General features: G+C 34.7%; 3 protein-coding genes across 3 annotated transcripts; 2 read left to right on the top strand and 1 right to left on the bottom strand.

Annotated features, from left to right (window-relative positions):
- Nucleotides 1-411: 411 nt before the first annotated feature.
- LOC112286668 (uncharacterized) lies at nt 412-1,729 on the top strand. The gene is made up of 2 exons (XM_024528780.3): nt 412-1,027; nt 1,418-1,729. Exon 1 carries the CDS (start codon nt 637-639, stop codon nt 991-993), a length of 357 nt encoding a protein of 118 aa, XP_024384548.1. The 5' UTR covers nt 412-636; the 3' UTR covers nt 994-1,027; nt 1,418-1,729.
- Nucleotides 1,730-2,954: 1,225 nt separating this feature from the next.
- LOC112286667 (ferredoxin--NADP reductase, embryo isozyme, chloroplastic) lies at nt 2,955-4,924 on the bottom strand. Its single transcript, XM_024528779.3, has 2 exons — nt 3,695-4,924; nt 2,955-3,197 (listed from the first exon to the last, which is right to left on the bottom strand). The coding sequence occupies exon 1, from the start codon at nt 4,830-4,832 to the stop codon at nt 3,696-3,698; it is 1,137 nt and encodes a 378-aa protein (XP_024384547.1). The 5' UTR covers nt 4,833-4,924; the 3' UTR covers nt 2,955-3,197; nt 3,695.
- A 3,455-nt stretch (nt 4,925-8,379) lies between these two features.
- On the top strand, nt 8,380-12,122 carry LOC112286344 (isoprenylcysteine alpha-carbonyl methylesterase ICME). The gene is made up of 4 exons (XM_024528136.3): nt 8,380-9,277; nt 10,217-10,397; nt 11,040-11,154; nt 11,387-12,122. The coding sequence occupies exons 1-4, from the start codon at nt 8,691-8,693 to the stop codon at nt 11,962-11,964; spliced, it is 1,461 nt and encodes a 486-aa protein (XP_024383904.1). The 5' UTR covers nt 8,380-8,690; the 3' UTR covers nt 11,965-12,122.
- Nucleotides 12,123-21,670: the final 9,548 nt, after the last annotated feature.

Raw genomic sequence — 21,670 nt, 5'->3', positions numbered from 1 at the left:
TCACGGCGCAGACTGGAACAGCGTTACTATCGCATGTTCACCTCACTTCCACGGTCTCACCACACTTTCCATGTGACCCATTTTCCCATGTTTCTTCCTCTCGTGACTCTGTCGTCGTTTATGTACTTTTTTTTTCACAGCGAGCATGCGAGGGATGTGAAGCAGGATTTTCGCCGCGCGCATACCCAGTTATCTAGGACGCTAGAGTTGCAACCGGGATGTTGACCCTGACGGATCAATGCCATGCCCTGGTTGAAGCTGGTGGTCAACTTTACTCCAATGATGAAGCTGCAACTGCCGACGGTTGCAAGGCGTTTCTTGCAAGTAAACCGACCATGCTCGATCATCAACAAACTCCACCAGGCGGCGAAGCACTCCCTATGATATTTAAATTCTTCTCATTTTTCATCTGAATCACCAGATGGCCATCCATATCTGCGGTGCAATCCTCCACAGTCCCCACTACGTTTCCATTCGTCTGGTGCATGTATGCTACGAATCGAACCACGCATTCAATAATTTAGTTTCTGGAGAAATCTACGGAAATAATATCCACATTGGAGATTGCGGAGAAGCCAGGAGAGTCCATAGAAAATTGAGCAGTAGAGACAGAGCTTGTTCGTGGTTGAGGGAGCAATGGCGGAGGCGTGGAGAGTGAAGTGGGCAGTAGTGGTGGCGCTGCTGATGGGGAGTTTGTTCCTGTGGAGAGAGGGGGCAGCGGACAGCACCATCCAGAACTTGTCAAAGGCAACCATGTCGGTGAACAGCCACATTTTGGATACCGGCGACACTGTAACCATAGCCATCTCCAGTCGGGACAGCGTCACCTCTATCGACTTGGCCTACACTAAGAACATAACGGGAGTCTCCATCAAGAACAACAAAGAGTATTTTGTGGTGGAAAACCGGGCCGGCACCGAGGCCCTTCAGGAGGGCCAGTTGGTGGCGACTCTGGATCTTGTAGAAGCCAAGATCATCGAAAGTGCTTTTTGACTCAATCCCTCACATCATGTCTTACAATATTATGGTAAGTTTCCCCTTTCGCTCAGATTTTAGAAATATTTTTATTAAATTACAAGCCAAAAGAAACCTTCGTTAGAAAATTCATGACATTCAAATGCAAAATTCTCGTATCCTTCTCACACATCTCACAAAAACTAAGTTTTCAAGTTGAAATGTTTCTAAACTGTGCACTGAAGCCAGCAGGCGATGAAGTCCACTACAGTTTCTCGAGTTTCATTATATCTGCCTAACTTTTGAAATTGAAGATTATTATTGCGGTTTGTCAAAAGGAATCCCCTGGGGTGTGCTAATTCTGAATGAAGAATGCATTCCGAACTTGGAAAAATAACTGATGAGTCTGCTACTTCTTTGAAAAGAGTAAATCATGTACATGTGTGCTGCCAAAATGGTGCAGGATGATCAACTACTGGTATCAGATATCAAATTTATAAAATTTATTACCACCATCACGCAATCGACGAAAAAAACAGAAAGAAGTGACAAGTAGAGTAAGAGAATAAAAAGAAAAGTAGTAGTGATGTTACAACACAATGAAAGAAGTCACTATTAGATGCAGGAGAGGATATTATTATTATAGGGTTCGTGTGGTAAGGGAGTTCATCCCTAGACGTTGGTACGCACCTGAATCTGGTGACATTGATACTCCAGTCTTCAGGTCATACATTCATAAGATCAACGAATCAATAAAACTAACTGAATTGCATCACCTCTGCTACATCTATTGCTGCTGCAGAGCCCATCCGTTGCAAATCTAATTACTCGTGTTAATACTAAGCAGCAAACAAACATGTACATACACGACACAAAAGAACATGGTCATATTCTGTGCACAATACCCAATGTGCAATTCGTAGGAAGTATTTCTGTGGTGACAAGGACATGAATGCGTTTTACAGGTAGGGAGCATCATGCAAGATCTAAACAGGAAGGTGTCAGTATTTATACAGCTGATTGTCCGGACAGAGGTATATTTGGATATTGTAGATCTCACCTACATGTCTGTCAACTCAAAAGCCCGACGATTGCAGTTATAGAACTCAATAAATAATTGTGTAGTGGTACGGGAATAAACAGTGCAACATGCTCATGCATCGGAACATAATGAATCTTATGATGTAGCACATAGTTTTGAGAGGACTGTTTTGTAATTCAACACACCGTCGGACTACTTTCGATCACACATATATTCTCAAACTTGTAACATACATGTATCACTGTTCAAAATACGAAAGCTGTGCCAATTTGAATGCATCCTGCGTTACTCAATGTACATTTGTCACGTCACGGAAGCTCTTTTCTGCTAACGTTCAAGAATTTACCTTAAAGCGAACAAAGTGTCTAAATAAATCCAGATTTTCCGACAAGAATATTGTGTTATTATCCAGATAAATCCTTTCTAATAGTAGCTACACCTTGTGGCATATTGTCAAAATTCTCAAAACATAGGTTGCTTATCAAACCAGTTATATATTGCCTGTAATCACAGAAGGTACGTAATTGTTATAAACGTAGGACAACGTTTGATGCTGGTTTCATATTGTACTAACATGTCAGAGGATGTCACCATATTTCCAACTTAGACATGTATGTTATTTGGAAATAAGACTAACATAAAACACCAATCCTCTAAGACGACGAGGGGACAGTATGTGATACACACTCACAAATTTAACAACAAAGCTTGAAAACAAGACAATGCCTGCTTTAAACCAAGTATTTTATACACGTCTGTACACTAGTTTCATGTCGTGTTAAAATTTGCACGTCTGTTCAAATCTCTATATTTACACCCCTTACCACTCATGGAAGAGTAAGTTGCATGCGTTGGTTATTGGTAAGAAAAGTTGTTCCACACAGAAAGGGGAAAAATTGAAAGGACATTCTCAAGTAGACGCAACATACAATGTACATTCCCAAATGCGAGATCGAGATAATAACAGTTCCCTTCATTCAAATTTCTGAAGATGATTCACAGCCACTCACGTTCCCATGTGGCATAAATGCGCTACATAGTACACAGAATACATTCCCTATTTAAGCAAAATTTAATCATACTTCGTCAACAAGAAAAACATTTGACAGCCTCACACACCTGTCGACGCAGCCTTTCTTGGTTGTCGCTACAGGGAGATCGCTATTCACAAATTCCTCATTGTTCCACCCGCCACTACGAACTGTGCCAACAATCGTAATTTCATCAGACAACATGCTTATAAAAGATAATCTACACATCCTACCCGTTCATTTCAAAACGAATAACCAAAAACAATAATTCTAATGGTGTCCGTCATGGAGGAGATGGAAAATGAGACGCCTAGGGAATATAATTTCAATGCGAACTGGCAGATCTCCAGATCTCTAATCGGCACACACAAGGCATTCGACAATTAAACGGTTCTTCACGACAGGATGTATCAAGGGCCTTAAAGACCTTGTAGAAGATTGCACTAATCTTTCTCGAACACTTAAGTCTAATACGAACGTCATTACCAAGTCCAGACTTCAGTCGCCGACCGCAGACTACTTTCCATACATCTTCCTCGCCGCAGAGGTGGTGATGGCCAATTCAGTTACAATGAGATTCTAAGGAACTTCGGCGTCCGCCAGACGAACACGGGTACATGACACTGCTCAGCTGCATTAAACCAAGTAAAAGGAACATGTTCAATACCTCAGTACACCTCGACGTGCCACTGCTTGTTCTTCTTCAGCTTAGCGAGCTTCTCTTCCCAGTTCTCACCCCGAGCCTCTGCGACTCTCTTCAAGGTGTCCTGGATTCCGGGCATCATGCCCCTCAGACCGCAGAAGTAGATGTGCGCGCCCTTGTCCAGCAAATTGAACAGCTCCTCGCTGTACTCCTCGATCTTGTCCTGCACGTACATCTTTCCTCCCTTGCTGTTCTTCTCCTCACGGCTCAGCGCAGTGTCGTACCTGAAGTTCTCTGGGAAGGCCTCCTTGTACTTGGTGAACTCGTCGTGGTACAGAAGACTGTCCGAGTTCGCCACACCCAGGAACAGCCACGCAAGCCCGCCGAATTTGAACGTCGGCACGTCCTCCATGAACATACGCCTCAAAAATCCTCTGTAGGGGGCAATCCCGGTACCGGTGGCAACCATAATGTGGGTCGCGTTGGGGTCCGACTCGGGCAACAACATTACCTTTCCAGACGGTCCGGTGATCTGCACCTTGTCGCCGGGCTTGCAGTCGCACAAGAAGTTGCTGCAAATTCCCTTCTTAGCAGGGTCCTCGGCCTGCAATTCTGGGCACCAATACACAGCCCTGCGCACACAAAGGCTGGCGGTCTTGCCGTCGAATTCATCACCGTACCTAGTCGATGCGATGGAGTATAACCGCACGGTGTTGGGCTGGCCGGGCTTCTTGGGGTTCTCGCCGGGGGGGATGATCCCGTAACTCTGCCCCTCCCAGTAGGGCATCTGGCCGCCGTGGTCGATCACGATGTGGCATGTCTCACCGGTGGCGTTGGGGCCAACAATGCGCTCCACGGACTTGACAGTGCCGATGAATGGCTCCTTGTTCTTAAACAAATGCATCGGAGGCTCGGGCTCGCCCTCGAGGTCGGCGGTCAAGGCCACCTTACTGGCTTGCTCGGTGAGAGCAGCAGTGAAAACACGGCGCTGCGAGAAAGCAGCGCGATGGGAGCTGGAGGAGCGGCATTGCAAAGCGGGGAGGCGGAGGCCGGAGAAGAAGACGGAGGTGTCGGAGGAGGAGGAGGAGGGGGCAGAGACGGCACGACTGACTGCTACGTGAGCAGCAGAGGAGGCCTGGAGGCATGCAGCAGCGTGCGCCATTGTGGCAGAGAGGATGGTTGTTGATGCCCCCGCGGCAACAATGCTAAGCAGCAGCGACGGAGGAGCACCAGCAGGGAGGAGAGGGGAATGGAATGGTGAAGCGCAGGGGTGGCGAAGGGGGTGCGGGAGTAGTAGGCGATGGGGAATAGGCTACTTTGAGAGATGGTGTGGACACAACGATACGCCCTGCTCTTGCAAGTGACGCTGATATGTGGCGCAGAGAACGATAGCCTCATCTCCTCCTTCCACCACTAGTCTCTCTCTCTACACCCTTTCCATCGCTCGCTCCCTTCTCGCAGCCACTCCGTCCCTCACAGCTCGGTTCTCTTGCCTTGTCTTGGCGCTGTTCAATTTCCTTTGGATAAACTACATCGAAATGTTGGTTCAATATCGGAATAATCTTGCTGTTGATTGGGTATTTCAAAATGTGAAGTCTTCTAGGTTTTGTGAACTTTTAACTTTGCAGATTGTGTGAGAGAATGTGTCGGTAAAACCATGAATTTTATCAAAGTTAAACATAATGTCAATGTTGGTACCTCTGCTATTTTTTTATCAAACTGAAAGCCTCATTAGACTTTGCTTGAGTTGCTTAATTTAAAGCAATTTCAATGTAAATGACATCAGAGTATGGTTTTATTTAGGATAACAAATTTAAAGCGAATTTTAATGTTAACATTACAAAATTCTTTTCTACGATGTGGCCATAGGAAAAAGAATATTACTCTTGTCTATTGTAAGAGCAGATTTTTGTGCATAATAATGTTAAAAAACTGATATATTTGACTACATATTTTTTTGAAAGACATAGAAATACGATTATTTATCTTGGTTTATAATGCCTTTTTTGTGGAATTATACAGTATATTTTGAAAAAATGCAATTGTTACTAACAAACTCAAGTGAAATATTAACTTGGTTGTGATGTATTTACATATAAAAATATATGTGTTTTTGTCTATTGTGATGTTATTTGATGCTCATATGGTAGCAAAATTGCTATTGATGATGATGTACAGACATCCTGTTAATTGAATTGTAGAAAAATAGACATGGAATCTAAAGCTGAATTTTAAAAAATATTTATGGATAGTTTGGTGAATATTTAGGGTAATATTGCTCAGGATAAAGTTACTGTACATCAACACCAATTACAACTATGTTGATATTGTTGTATTTCTTAGTACATAGTATGCCATTTATAATTTGAACCTTATTTTTATTTCTGAGGTATGCTATTTACTAGGACATATCAACTTTGCCAATATAAAGTTTGTGCATTATTATCCTCAACTAAGAGTGCAAAATAATGTTATGTAAGAATTGTACATATCCTTAATTTTATATATGCAATATTTTTTTAATTATAGTTTTCCTTAGTATAGTTAAATAGAAAATTAGATTTTTTTTATTAATTGAATTCAGTGAAACTGGATATGTAGCAGACCAATATATAAACGCTATGTAGATAGTTTGGATTTGTTCTTATAAAGAACTGGTCCATTTTTGGTCTATGAAACTTCTCTATTTTATTTATTTATTTTTATTGGATTTTTTTATTACTCTACATAATATTTAATCACATTTATACGTCTATATTCAATTACTTTCTTTAGTTGGGTCTATTATCAATAGCATGACATTTTTATGATTGTTGTACAAAGTTCTTGAATACTTATTTGAAATTGGTTGACTTTACACCTTGGAAAATGTTCAATAAAAACTTAGAAATAGAAATTGAATCAAGTTTATTAAACATGTCAAATTCGCATGTTCTTTTGTTTTATGTGTATAGCATTAAAGAAATTAGAAATGAGAATTCTTCAGGTAATATCGAAATTTCTTGTTTATATTATTGCTAAGCTATTAAATAGATCTAAATTTATTGGAGATTATTTATCTTCTTTATATTTAGTGGTGGAAAGTAAAAATATTTAACCAAATAGTAGATTTAATTCTAAAGTAAAAGTGAAAAAATCTTAGTATATTTTTAAAATATTTTAGTATATAAATACTTATTAATATTTAATTTAATTCAATATAAATCTCTATTACTATAACATGATAAAATAATATAAATATAGATCATAAGAAATAAAAAAAGAGAAGAATATCAAACCTCAAATGTTTTTTTTACAAACTATTTTTTATTTTTATTATTTACTCTTCATAAATCTAACTTATTATAATTTAAAAAAAAAACACTAAAATTTTCAGAAACCACAATCAATTCATTATGTATGTATATATATATATATATATATATATATATAGTAATACCTCTATTTAAGAATCTCAAAAAAGAATTTTAGTAATTATGTGCAAGATTGTACTACATAAACAATTATCCTATTTCTGAGATTTTTAATGTTACCAAGATAATATATTAATTTCCTTTTAAAAAAATTTAAAATTTAATTTACAATTTGTTTCATCCAAATTTTTATTAAGACTTTAAATATTTTATAAATATTCTTTTAAAAAAACTATCTTTGTAGTATTTTAATAATTTGTAATACAATCTTACACATAAATTTTAAAATTCTTTTTTGAGATTTTAAAATAGGGACAAAGTTGTATTTAATAGCTCTTTTGATCGGACTTTATTTTTAGTACAAAATACTATTTACTATTTTACTATGTTTCGACCATTTAAATAATATTGTTATGCACTAATACAAAATATGTAATATTTCATAATAGTTGGTGAAAATATGGTTCACTTCTTGTTTTGTTTAGTTCCATGTATTCTTTAAGAATAAATTTTTGTTCTTGTTATCTTACTTTGACATCCAAAAATGCTGCATTATTTAGAACTTATGTGCCCAACAAAGAAAGAATTGATTCTTAATGTTGAGAGACTAAAAATGTCCACTGAGAAAGATAGGGAGACTTTTCCAAGACAAATTCTTTGTGTAGCTGAAAAGTGTTAGGTATGTCATTGACTACCCTATTGTGGTTTAAAATCATGGAAGAATAAATCTTTTCACGATAACTATTACAACTTTATTTTGACAGGATTACTTTAGTAAAAATATTATATTAACAAGTGTTTCAATAGAACACTACTAAGTCCTTATAAATAAATATAAATACATATAATATAATATAATTTGTAATATGTAGACGTACATGATGTTGCAACAAAATTAGTTAATAAGTAGAAAAAAAAAATGCATCTAGAAAAAAAAATCTTCTAATGTGTTTTTCCTTGTAATTGGATACTTAAGGGATTTGATGCTTTTAATGTTGAAAGAAAGACAAAATATTACTTTCTTCTTCATGATGCTATTGTGATGCTCATCGAATGCACATTAATGTGACACTAAAATATTCATCTGGGAACCAATTTCTATCTACTCAGGCTAGAAATTCCTATGGGTCATACAAACAAGTCCAAGTGGTCCTCCCTCTCTCTTTTTCAATCCTTCTCTGAACAAAGATGGTTCTCCGAAGCTGTAGCCTTCCTATGATGCCCCCCCTCCCCCCTTTCTGATCCCCCTAATGAGGTGAGGGGCTTCAACCAAGGAGCACCCTAATGTTAGTGAGTGTGTGTGAGTGAGTGAGTACGTGGATACGCATGAAATGTGTTTCGGGAAAGGGTAGAATTCCAATCCAGTCAGTCGCCTGCACTCTGACCTCGCGTCAATGCAACCCCGCATCGTATCGCATCGCCAGTGCCAGTGCCGCTGTGGCATGGCATGTACTTTCACAACACATTCCACTACTTTCACTCACTCACAGGCAATGCACTGCGGCTGTTGTGCTGCCGAAGCAGCAGCCTCCCACTGCAACAGCAACAGTCGCGTGCGGCCTCGATAAGTCAGTCAGAACTAGGAAAAGGAGGAGGAGGAGGAGGCAATGGTTTACCGGCAGGTGCTCGCCTTCGCATCTGCTCGTGCTCTGACTTGTGTCCGGCAACGTCGATGCCTGCTCTCCCCTGCCCTCCCCCCACAGTGGCCCTGGCTTGGCTCTAGTCGCCCCTCGCCCTCCTGCACCCCCTCTCCCCTCCTCTATCGCCTCTCTCCCCACTCTGGCCTCTGCTCTTCCTCTGGATGCATGGCGATGAAAGCAGACATGGTTGACGAGGCGTTCGCCCCCCCCTCCGCCCGGCGTTCTGCCCCGGGACGCATGCCGGTGAATGCAGGCATGCTCGGAGAGGCAGTGAAAGGAGCAGTTCGCGAGGCCTTTCAAATCCGTGACGTCGGTCCCTTGCACCGTGTGCTAATTCTGTTTGGGTTGTTGTTCACTATTGCCCGAGAGGTTTTGGGCACCATCAAACTGGCGCCGTATGGCGCGTATGCGTATCGGACTTATGTGTCGTTGCCGCCCTGGAGGAAGCACGAGACGCAGGACTCTCTTCCCCCAACTCGGCGCTGGTGGAGCCACAATACCCATGACGTTGCAATAGCTCGCAATGTGCGCTTTAGCCAGGCACAACGCAACCTGTGAGTTCTGGTACTTCCCTTCTCATTGTCTGCCCCGGATTTATTGATTGGTAATTAGGGGCGGATGATTCCCCTGGCTGGCATTGGATCTTGTCCACCCTTCGCAAAATTCATGGTTTCTGTTCAACGTTTAGGCGGACTTCGAGCCCTAATGCGCGGTGTATATGCGTGTCTGTACAATGATTTCTGAATTCTTTTGCCTTCTTTGCGCGCCTGTTACATCTGCATCCTTGGCACTCAGAGTACGCCTTTCGGGGTTTGATTCGAGTGCTTGATTCGAGATATTGCCACACAATCCATAATTCTGTACATGGCCTCACTGCGTAGGTTCAGTCTTTAGCGCTATATGTTGCTGGTTTGCGGCTTGGGCACCTTAATGATAGGTAATTGTGGATAAACAAATGCACACCTTGATCTCCTTCACTTGGATATGGCACTTGACCTATGCTCTTTTTGTATGTGTTACTACCGAAGGATGGAGTTCAAATTAAGCGGATCTCTTGTTACAGTAGTCAGCTGTGCAGGTTCGGGTTCTTTGTGCTCTTAGTTTATATTAACACAAAACGAGACATTTTTCCTGATGGCATCTACTTTGAAGGCTCACTTGTATAGAATGAATCTCCACCCAGCCTTCTAACATTAATTTCCGTCCCTCGATGGCATTTACGCCATTACCCCTGGATGGCGGAGTTTTCCACAATATTAGGCACCTCTCATTTGGAATGAAAGGGGCGATTGTAGTTCAGTTGAAAAAAATATCACTTCTACACCATTTTATGTCGCATCGGTGCGTCCTCCTTGGTTGGCTTTATGTGTTTCATCTGTTGCATCTACAGATGAAATTCATGGTTATTAGATTACATCTTTGAGTCTTCAGTATTGGATGTTTTGGAAAATGATGAAGGACGATGCTCAATCTGATACGATTTGTTTGAACAGATTGGACGTTTACGTACCCAATCGCAAATCAGCTGTAGGAGTTGGACTCAAACCTGTGGTGCTTTTTGTTCACGGAGGTGTCTGGGCATCTGGAGACAAGTGGCAGTTCTCTCCGTTAGGCACGTTCCTGGCTGAGAGCGGTGTAATTGCTGTGCTCGTGCAGTACACCCTGTACCCAGAGGTTAGACAGACTGCTCTCCTGCCTCTCTGACTTCCAGTTGAGTTTAAGCTCTCTGTCTTTTGCTTTGCACGAAGAAAGAGGTGCATTTGATGGTCAATCCCTTGTTTTCTTGAATTCCACCCAACTATTGCTCAAACTTGGAATTTTCACGATCATAGTCACTAGTATGTGAATTCTTTCACTTTCACATCTAGAATTTTAAATGACCTCTTGGCAATTGAACTCTTGAACACAGGCCAGACAAGCCAATTATTTGAGACCTTGTGTATTCAGTGAACAGCTGTGGTACCTGATTGTTTCGGCCGTGACTTAGCCCTCGTCTAATCCTTTGATAGCTCTTTGGCAAACAATCTGATAATATTCCTTTGGATTCAGTGAGGGATCGAATCCATGGCTGTATTTTACTTCGATTCATCTTACATGAAAATTTCCTTTGCTGATACTGGTCACGCACAATTGAAAATTCAAACCAAAGCTACCTTAAGCATCTAAATACATACAACCCCTTTGGCACATTGTCCTCGATTCCATATGTATGGCCCCTCTGCGGCGACGTCTGTACTAACCCAACACACTGATTCATCCACATTAAGTTATTTGCCTATGCTTCTTGACTCAATAATTGAATATCTACCAATGCAGGTACTTGCTATCGACCAGGTGAGCGAGGTGTCGTGTGCATTAACCTGGACGATGGACAATATCGCCCAGTACGGTGGCGATCCCGAAAGAGTATTTTTAATGGGGCATTCATCAGGTACAACCATAATGCTAATGGTGTTAGCTTACTCACAATAAGTACAGCCTCGTTTTGGACTAGTTGTTTGTGGATCAATCTAGAAGTTTCAACTATGTGCTATCTGATACCTGTTTAGTCGTGTACTGCCTCTATAGTAACTGTTGCTACCATGTAAAACCGTGTCAAGTTTGTGATGAGTATGGATGCTCCGTTTCGATTTGGTAATGTGGCATCTTTATGAATCATATAGGGGCACATTTATCATCAATGATGCTATGGGAGAGAGCAAGCCGTCTCGTGAAGAATGCTGAGCGACCTATTCCTGAACAGCTTGATCTTCGAATTCCTTACGGTTACTTAGGTCTTGCGGGTGTATATAACATCAGCGAGCACTTTAAGTACGAGGCAAGTCGAGGCGTAGAGGCAATCTCTTGTATGAGGCCAGCCATGGGTTGGGAAGAATCATTTGACTCCATGTCTCCAACTCTACTTTTTGGGGCTTTGCTGATGCAAGGAGGTGCTAGTTTTGCAACTAATCGTTACACTGACACTACCACTGAGATTCAAGTTCGAGGGTTGAATTTGGCTCCAAAGTGTCTGTTTCTTGCCAGTCGTGAAGACCTCGTAGTACCCCCTACTTCGAGCCTTGCCATTAACAGCGTGCTGCAAACTCTAGGATGCGACTCGCGTGTGATTGTATATGAAGACTTGAAGCATGAAGATTTCGTCTTGTGGCACAAAGGGTGGGGCACCTTGAAATCACACGTGGGATCATATTTAGAAGAAATTCTCAAATTTGTCATGGTGGAGTCTTCGTCAAACGATTGATTTATTAGGAGCTTTGTCTTACTGGACCTCATTTTTTATGTCCATCTACACACCTTGGTACCTAAACCGATGTAGAAACCCAAAACAACGTTATGGACACTAGTTTACAGCCTTCTTCGAATACTATTTTGCAATATTAAAAAACGGGATGTGAAGTATCAGAGTGTTTTGGACCAGATTGGCTGCCCATTTTGTTATTTTTAACAGGAAGAGCGGTGTATTTGAGAGGAATTAATGAGTGGTCATTATATGATCAAAGATTTAATTACTCTTTTACTTCAAATTTAGTACAAGTATTGAACTTAGAAGAGATAGAATAATTTTTTGTTTAAAAATCGTCTTATTAAATTGGAACTGTAATATTCATTTTACTGAAAATACATGTCATATCAGCTTTTATAATTATTTTAGCATATTTTTTATAATAAAAATCAAGATTTTTGTGCTCAACATTTATATGTTTCGAACTTTTGATTGTGTAGAAAAAATTACACAATATGACCATTTGAATTATTATTAACTAAAATGGCATTGTAGTTGTGTACGGTTATTATTAGAAACTAATTGAACTTGTGCCATTGTCATAGAAAGTTTGACTTGAAAGAAGCATTTTTTTTTTATGATACTTCTGTGAGCCAAAATATATTTTTCACAATTTTTTCAAAAAAGAAAGAAATAAAATTCAAAATGGAACTTTCAGCTACAAAGTAGGCTAGTTGAACTTGTGCCATAGTCATAAATAATATGCAAAAAATTAGTTAATTTTGTTAAAAGAACTACTTGTTAAGGCATAACCATAAAAAACATGAAATTGTGATAAGGTATTCAAGGATATACAAAAGTTAAAATTTGAAACTATGGATAAATAAATAAAAAATAATATACAAAAAAAATACTAATAATTAAATAATCAAAATTTTTGGATAAAAAATATTTAATATAGAATTTGAGTTCTTATTTAGAAGAAGAAAAATCTTGATGAAACAAAGCCTTAATCTGACCATTTCAAATGGACTAAGCGACTTGATAAATTTGGCTATATAAACATTATTCTTGTCAATACCATCTTTGACAACAACTTCATTGGTGCTTAAATATTCTCGTTCTTCTCAAGAAAAGATGGCTAGAACCTTTTGATGAGTATCTTCTACATCATCATTTTATGTTGATAAAATAATTTTATCTCTGTTGAAGCCATCATTTGCTACACCATCTTTTATCAGCCTTAAATAAACAACATCAACTAACAATATGATTTCTTGATTGACAATCATATAATCAAAAAATGTAACTACATTATCAAACAAAATGCTTGTACCATTTTTAATTTGACAAGTGACAAATAGAAATATTACTTAATCATAATGCAACCATAAAGAATACAAATGCACCACCATTATGTACAACCTCTATGTACATTCCATACTTAAAGAAGCTAACTAACAAACTTGCTATTTGCTTTAAGTGATCTTGAATTCAATCTCATGTTCTCTTTTAATGTATAAATCTTTATCTTAGGCCAAAGTAATAAAAGTCAAAAAGATATTGCCATAATTTTCTCTTTAGTTCCTTTAAAAAATATTTGTTACAGTCTAGTAGAATCTTTTATATAGAATAGATAGTCATTCTTCTATCAAGTTGTATTGCGGCAATTCTTGATGATGCAATACATATAAAAATCTTTTACATTAATTGAAATTTAGTTGCCAAAGTGTTGTAGACAAAAATCTAACCAATTTTTGCAAGTGTCCTTGAAAAAACATATATCCATGTTCTTGCATTATAGAGGCCACAATATCATCATATGCATTTCTTTGTTTAAGATTTAATTGTGGAACATATTCCTTCAAATTGCTTCTAATTGCTGAATATTTCATGCTCTTTCTTCAGCAACTAATTGATTTTTATTGCTTTTTGCATTCCAATTTTTTTTCAATAATAAAATTAGAGGAAAGTATGCAAGTATTTTGTCAAAGTCTTGCAAAATCTTCTCAAACAAAAAGAAACCAAAATCCTTGATTTATTCTTTTGTTCAATTGCCAATTCCATATTCTCTTTGCAAATGAATACTAAGATCATTCAAGATGCTTTTCTAAAATATTTTCTATAGATTTATTAGATTTACTAGATTTCCATGAAGTAGCAAAATAACAAACAATGCCATTAATTGAAATCCACTTTGTATAGCTAATGCCTCTTCTAAATATTGTTGTCACTCTCTATTATCTTCAAGCAATCTTAGAGGTGCACATGCACTTTTAAATATTGGATGAATTTTTTTGTCAACAATCTTTAAGTAGTTAAATGATTGTAGACCTTTGACATGGATTAACAAAAGCCTCACATAGTATCTTTCTTCCAATGTTGGATTTGTAAAATACAACCATCTGTTAGCAAATCTATATTTCATTAATGTCTATGTCTTTTTTGTCTAATGCCAAAGAAAATGTTGTAAATTTTTTTGGTATATATACAACCTTGTCACAACCATTGTTGCACACAATTCAAAAAAAGAAGTTAATATTTTCTTTTGCTTTTTGACACTTTTCAAAATTGCACTAACCTTGTCATTTGAATCATATACTACTTGATGCATTCTTAGAAGATAGATGGCCAAAAAAACAACACTTGGCATTTCTTCATGGATTTACATGCCAAAAAGCCTTTAAGTAGTCTTTGGAGCTCTAATGTATCTCGCATCTATATATTCTTTGATTTTATCTTGTTGATTTTTGAATTGCATTGTAATGCAATCATGGCTTATGTAGATGTATTTATAGATATATTTAATTGTACAAATGGATGCACATATCTTAATATTTATATAACAATTATACTTTCAAGACAATTTTTTACAAAATAAAATAATATCTTCATTGTCAATAACTATTACTTAAACTTCAAAAGTTTTTTCATCATTTCTTTGTTGATATTAGAAATATTAATTTGCATCCATTGTTGTTTCTTTTACAAATATCTTTGGATACCTCTTTTCATAACAATTGTCTTCCATGCAAGATCCTTGAGAACTCTTTGTTCTACTTACATCATAAACCATGCATTATAGAACAACTTCAAATAGCTCGCAATTGCTGTCTTCATCAATTTTTTTTGTAAAAACCATATGATTAACATTTGTAGTATATCTGAGCTTGCTTTCATTTAAAAAAAAAATTAAGATGTGCATATGAGGTAGACATCTCTTCTAAAATTCAATGATATAAATATGTAGAAGAACATGACCAAAGTCAACTCTTTTCTTTATATCTTTTATAATTGTACATCTCTTCAGCTCAAATATACAGGAGACCAAATCTGGTTGATTACTTGCTTGTTATCTTAAAAGCAATTCATTTTGAAAATTTAACCATCTTGATTTTTCTTTTATTATCATAAAAATATTGGAATACTCATGAAACCTTATAATTGTCATAGAATCTTGAAGTATTTCCATCATATGTCTTATATTTTTAATATATGATGATGGAAGTAAGATCTGACATTATTGTGATATAATACAACTAATGAATGAAAAAAAGAAGAAAAAATTATATTACAGAAGATCTTATTTTAAAATATTATAACAAATTATCTTAGAAATATAGATAATAGTAAAAAAGATAGTAAATCTAAAAAGTGATAATATTGCCTTTTTACAAAATGGAGTTATATTTACTTTTTAAGACTATAAATAAGGCAAATCAAAGTAGATTGGAAAATGAAATGATATAAACATATATATGAAGGAATTAAGAGTATATTTTAGCAAATTTTACCTCAAAAAGCTAAGAATTGATACCTAGAAAGGACTAGCTATCAACTTGGATTGAAATCAGACCTTGAGGCATAAAACCACATACCCATGGTGACGTCAAATTCTTTTGTAAATTAGAAAGTAAAGTTTATGAAGAGACTTGAAGAAAGATTTTTAGGCATTGGTTTCATGTCATTTGAGTCAATATTAAGATTTTGAGAGATTTTCAAAGTTAGTGATGTTCTTAGTGGGATTGGAGATTTGAAAAATAAAAATATGTTTACAAATTTAAAGGTTTCTTGAGTTCTATGGTGTGTGTACAAGTGAATTTTGAGAAATGTGTTGGTTCACTAGTTGTAAATGTGTATGCAAATTTTGAGGTTAATCAAACATTTAGATTGAAATATATAAAGGTTTTTGTGGATTGAGGTCTCAAAAATTGGAGTTTGAGGGTCAATGATTGTTTTGAAGATCTTTAGTAATTTTTGAATTGGATTGAAGTATTTTTTATTTTATTACTTAATTAAATTAAATTTAATATAAATATTAGACTTGATTTCTAAAATTTTAGGTGAAATTTGAAAAAAAATCAATAATTCAAGAAAGAGATATTGGCGTTGGAAGTTGAGCATTTAGATTGGAGTAGAAGGTTGCCTAACATCCAATTGAATTGTCTTGCATTTCTTTCAATTGGTAAGTGCAATTGATTTTATCTTTCTTATGTTTTTTTTTCTAAATGAGACATGAAGAAGTGTGCAAATTTTGAATTGATATTAACGATTTGATCATTAGTTGTTTAGATTCTATTTTGCTACATGATTTTTTAGGAGTTTTTTTATGATTTAGTATTTGGTTTAGAACTTATTTAGGATTTAGGATCTCATTAGGATTTGACTTAGGATTTTATTAAGGTTCTATTAGGATTTTAATTAGAATTTGACCTTTGATTTGGTTAAAATTTAATTAAATTTTTAATTAGGGTTGTATTAATATTTCTATTTTTAACTATAGAAGGTAAGTAAAAATACAACAATAATTCTACTAAGTCTAATACAACCTTGAATAAACTTGAAGTAATTCCTAATAAATCTAATTAAACTTTAATCAATCAGAATAAATTTAAAAGAAGTCACAAAAGAAACATAAAGAAGTCATGATTTAATCTTAAAAAAGGAAATAAGAAATTTTAAAGGAAAAAATAAAAATAAACCTTTAAAGAAATAAAAACAATCTTAAAAAAATATTAGGCCTAAAGAAATAAAAATAATCTTAAAAAAATACATCAAGCATCCAATGTATTCTCAGATAAGAATATACATAAGACGACAACATCATAAATTATTTAATTCATATCACCTTTTTTTAGGCCTAATGCTTTGATGAGTTATAACAAAATCTTAATCTTTGGTACAAAACGACATATAGATTTTTTAAAATTATGACATAGATATTGCAAATAAGTTTTACTTAATTATTGCTCATTCATCAACCATAAATTCTTGCAATAGCTTTCTTCTACACAAAATTGTGGAATACTTGATATGCCTTTATAATAATCAATAAGAAAAATAATCCATATGTGTCATTATGTTGCCTCTTTGATCCTCTTATCTAGTACCTTTTCTTTTTTGATCAATATCCATCATTACATTTTATATTGTTAGGCCATGATGCCATCCAAGGATTCTATATAAAAAGAAAAGAATATAATAAAGAAATAGATAAGAAAAAAAAGCCTCATAAATTCTTTTCAATAATCTATTATTACATAGATAAATAATAATATTACAATTCATATTAGACTCCAATCTATCTCCATGCAATATAATAGCAATGTCTTTAAAAGTAGTAAGAAGATTATATTGGTATCTATCAGTTTCTTTAATAAAGTACAAAAAAATTGCAAGACCCACTTCTACTATTCTTTCATCCTGCATTTAAAATAATATTTCATATGCATGTCTATATATTCTAATAAATGGATTATTCTTCTTCAAAAATTTTCTAATTTTTTATATAGTTTGGCCTAATAAGTCATGATTATGTTTCATCCTTCTATCTTATGTAAATATTGTATTGTAGATATAGAGTTGTATATAAGTTGGGTTGATATCTTTTTGTGACAACAAAGCATCTACTATTGTATTATGTGTAGTCTTGCTTGAGAATGCTTTAGACACCTAGTTGTGGAAGGTAAGTAAAAATACAACAACAATTCTACCAAGTCTAATAGAGCCTTAAATAAACTTCAAGTAATCCTTAATAATTTAATCAAACTTTAACCTATCAAAATAAATTTAAAAGAAGTCACATAAGAAATACAAAAAATCCTAAAGAAATATTAAAAATAAAATTCTAATATAACTCTAATCAAAATTTTAATTAATTTTTAATCAAGTCCTAGGTCAAATCCTAATTAAAACTCTAATTGAACCTTAATCAAATCCTAAGTTAAAACCTAATATAATCCTAATGAAATCTTAAATCCTAGATAAGTTTTAAACCAAATTCTAAGCAAACCGTACTCCTAATCAAATCCTAAATCAAATCCTAAACCAAATCCTAAATCAAATCCTAAACCTTAGATCTTAAACAAATTCTTAACAAATCCCATAGTAAAATAGAACCTCTACAACTAATAATCAAACCATTGATATCAATTCAAAATTTTTAGACTTCTTAATGTCTTAGCTAGAAACAAGCAGAAGAAAGATGAAATCAATTGTACTTATCAATTGAGAGAAATACAAGATAATTCAATTTGGTGTTATGTAGCCTCTCATTCCAATTTAAATGATCAACTTCCAATGCCAATATTTCCTTCTTGAATTATTAAATTGCTCTCAAATTTTACCTCAAATTTTAGAAATCAAGTCTAGTATCTAAAAAAAAAAAAAAAAAAAAAAAAAAAAAAACTTCAATCCAATTAATAAATTGCTAAAGATCTTAGAAATATTCACTAATTCTGAAACTCCAATTTTCGAGACCTCAATCTACAAAAACCTTTACACACTCTAATCTAACTATTTGATTGACCTCAAAATTTGCATACACATTCAAAACTAGTACATCAACATATTATCCAAAATTTTCTTGTATATACACTACAAAACTTAAGAAACCTTTAAATTTGTAAATACATTTTTATTTCTTAGAATCTAAACCAACTAAGAACAACAATAACTTTGAAAATCCCTTTAAAACTCAATATTGATTTAATTGATACAAAACCAATGCCTAAAAATCTCTCCTTAAATTTGCTCTCAAATCCTACTCTTTGATCTACCAAAGAAGTCTAGAGTCACCATAGGTGCATGGTTTTGTACCTTAGAATTTGATTTCAACCCAGGTTGATAGTTAGTCTCCTTTGTGTATTAATTCTTGGCTTCTTGAGGTAAAATTTGCTAAAATCTACTCTGAATTTGTCCTTACATCCTCTCTTTGGACTCTTTTCCAATTTCTTTGACTTTATTGAACAAGTGCTCTGCAATGAATACTTTTGTCCTTATTTGTAATTGTTTTAGCTTATCTTTGTGCTCTTTCATATTTCCTATGCTATTATTGAGCAATTGCTCTCCAATTAATTTTGATCATTTTTAAAACTAGACATTGACAATAGCACATATTCAACAAAATAAAAAAAAGTGAGCTTGTAAGCATCAAAATTGTACTTCAATGAAATTTCAATAAAACAACTTGCTCAAGTATTTGAGCAAGATTACATAGTACTTATAAAATAAAAATAAGAGCATAAAACTTAATTAATCAAATTATATTGCCATAGTACTTTGACAAAAATAAAGATGTTATATTTATGTATCCCTATTGATTATGATTCAACATATTTTTACAACAACTTGCTACAACAAAAAGATCAATTTTTTTAAAACATTACATTTTGCAAAAAATATTCATCATTTAAAAAAAATATCATCCTTCACTGCTTTATCTATTGAGGAAGAGAGCCGCAAGTTGCTCCTCTATTATCTGTGGCACATATTGAATTGATAGCTCAACACGTAAGCTGATGAGCTGGGCAGAGACATGACACAACCTATACAAAATTAGTTTAAGTATGAACAATGTCAAATCAGAACAAAAATCACAGTTTGACAAAGTGAAAACATTGTGGTGACTATCAGTAGTTAACAGAAAAAGTCTAGGCATCAGACATATCAACACCAAACACATCAAACATACAAAACTTGCTCTGCTGTGGGGATTCACCTTTTGGTTGAGTTGAATATCTTCACCCCTTTGCAGGTGCTTCATTTTCCCCAGGAGAAGAGGTTCATTGGCAATAGTCGATTGATTACCACAGGGTTTGGTAGATCTCTAGAAAGCAGACCACTGGGGTAGGACCACATCGAGGGATTAAATTTGGGCTTACTCGACTAAATCCTGTTGCTACAGCCTGCCGTCCTCTGTAAATTGCGATTAAATTCGGGTTCCTCTGTAACAACCAACCCATTCCAAACAATATGTGATGAAGAATGTAGAACCCAAAGTTTAATCTACTCCATCTTCACTTCTTGCTCTCAAGGGATCTTCAGGGTATCTGTTGATATGGTCTTTATTTTGTCTTCTTAGTCAGTTGTGAAGTTTTGCAATGACAATAACAAAATGTCAATAACAAAATCATTAGCTAATTGCATTGACTGGTTTAGGGAGTGTTGATACATTAGCTAATAGTATTGGGTGTTCAGCTAGCATACACCTTAGAATCTAATGTATAATCAAAAGAAAAAAAAATTCACTATTTTGTGATTCTAGGATAGAATAGATAAGTGTGTCAATAGGTAATATGAACAGTCAATTGGTTAAAAAAATGTAATTATGATTAAAAAAAGAAAAAAAAGTCTTAGTTGAATTATTTATAGTTTTGCACATGTAAACATGTTAGGATGGACGTAGGATTAGACAAATTGTGGCAAAAATCAGGACAAAAATTGATAAAAGAAAAACCAAGACAAAAGTTGATTGAAGCAAAAATAGACTGAAGATGATTCAAATTAAAGTTGAGGTGGGTCAAAGGAGGAGTTGTATGTGAGTAACTATGTAAAATTTAAATTGTGATAGTTGAAGTTGACTGCAGTTAAAGTGTGCACACTAAGATTTAATCTTTTAGACTGCAGCATGCAAAGAAAGACAGTACAAGTTCATGAATGCATTTAAGTTGTTGATATGTTGTGTGTGTTATCATTGTAATGGTCATCGAAGAAGACTCATATTATGGGTGAAATAAATATGCCATTTAATATTTTTTACAAGAAAAATATTATAATTTTTACATACAATATAATGCTATTTAGTTCTATTGTTTGAAAAAAAAACCATTTATAGATTGAATCTCTTGTATTTGATTTCTATACAAAATATTATTAAGAAGAGGTTTTTGGTAAAGCATTTATATGTATCAAGAAAGACTTTAATGCATCATAGGCAAAAAAATAATAATAAAGAGAAGCTTTATTAGTAGTAGTAATAATAATAATAATAAATCATTGCATTGGTTTTCATCTATTTATTTATTATCTTTGAATTAATCTACGAAAAAAAATCAAATATTTTATTCCTTAATTACACCTAATTATTTTTTAAAATACTTAAAAGTAGATTAGAAAAAGATAAAATTTATTTCTTAATGATATTCTTAGGAATTTTTTATTTATTAGTTTTTTAAGATTGAATATAAAAATATGTATAAATATATAAATAAATATATTTATATCAGCATAAATATACTAAAGACAATGTTTGTTGTCTTTGTATATCCATCAAAACTATCACCTATCTTATTCTTTTTTTTTTAAGTAATTTTAAACCAAATAATTTTATTTTTATTTTTATTTTTTATTTTTCACAAGATATCAATTCTTACCTTTTGAACATAAATTTTTGTTGTTTAAGCTAAAGAGACATTAATTTAATCTTAATTATGTCCTTCCACTT

Source organism: Physcomitrium patens, chromosome 9, assembly GCF_059467195.1.
Source record: "Physcomitrium patens ecotype Gransden chromosome 9, ASM5946719v1, whole genome shotgun sequence".
Lineage (NCBI taxonomy): Eukaryota > Viridiplantae > Streptophyta > Bryopsida > Funariales > Funariaceae > Physcomitrium > Physcomitrium patens.
This window is presented reverse-complemented; position numbering and strand designations above follow the sequence as displayed.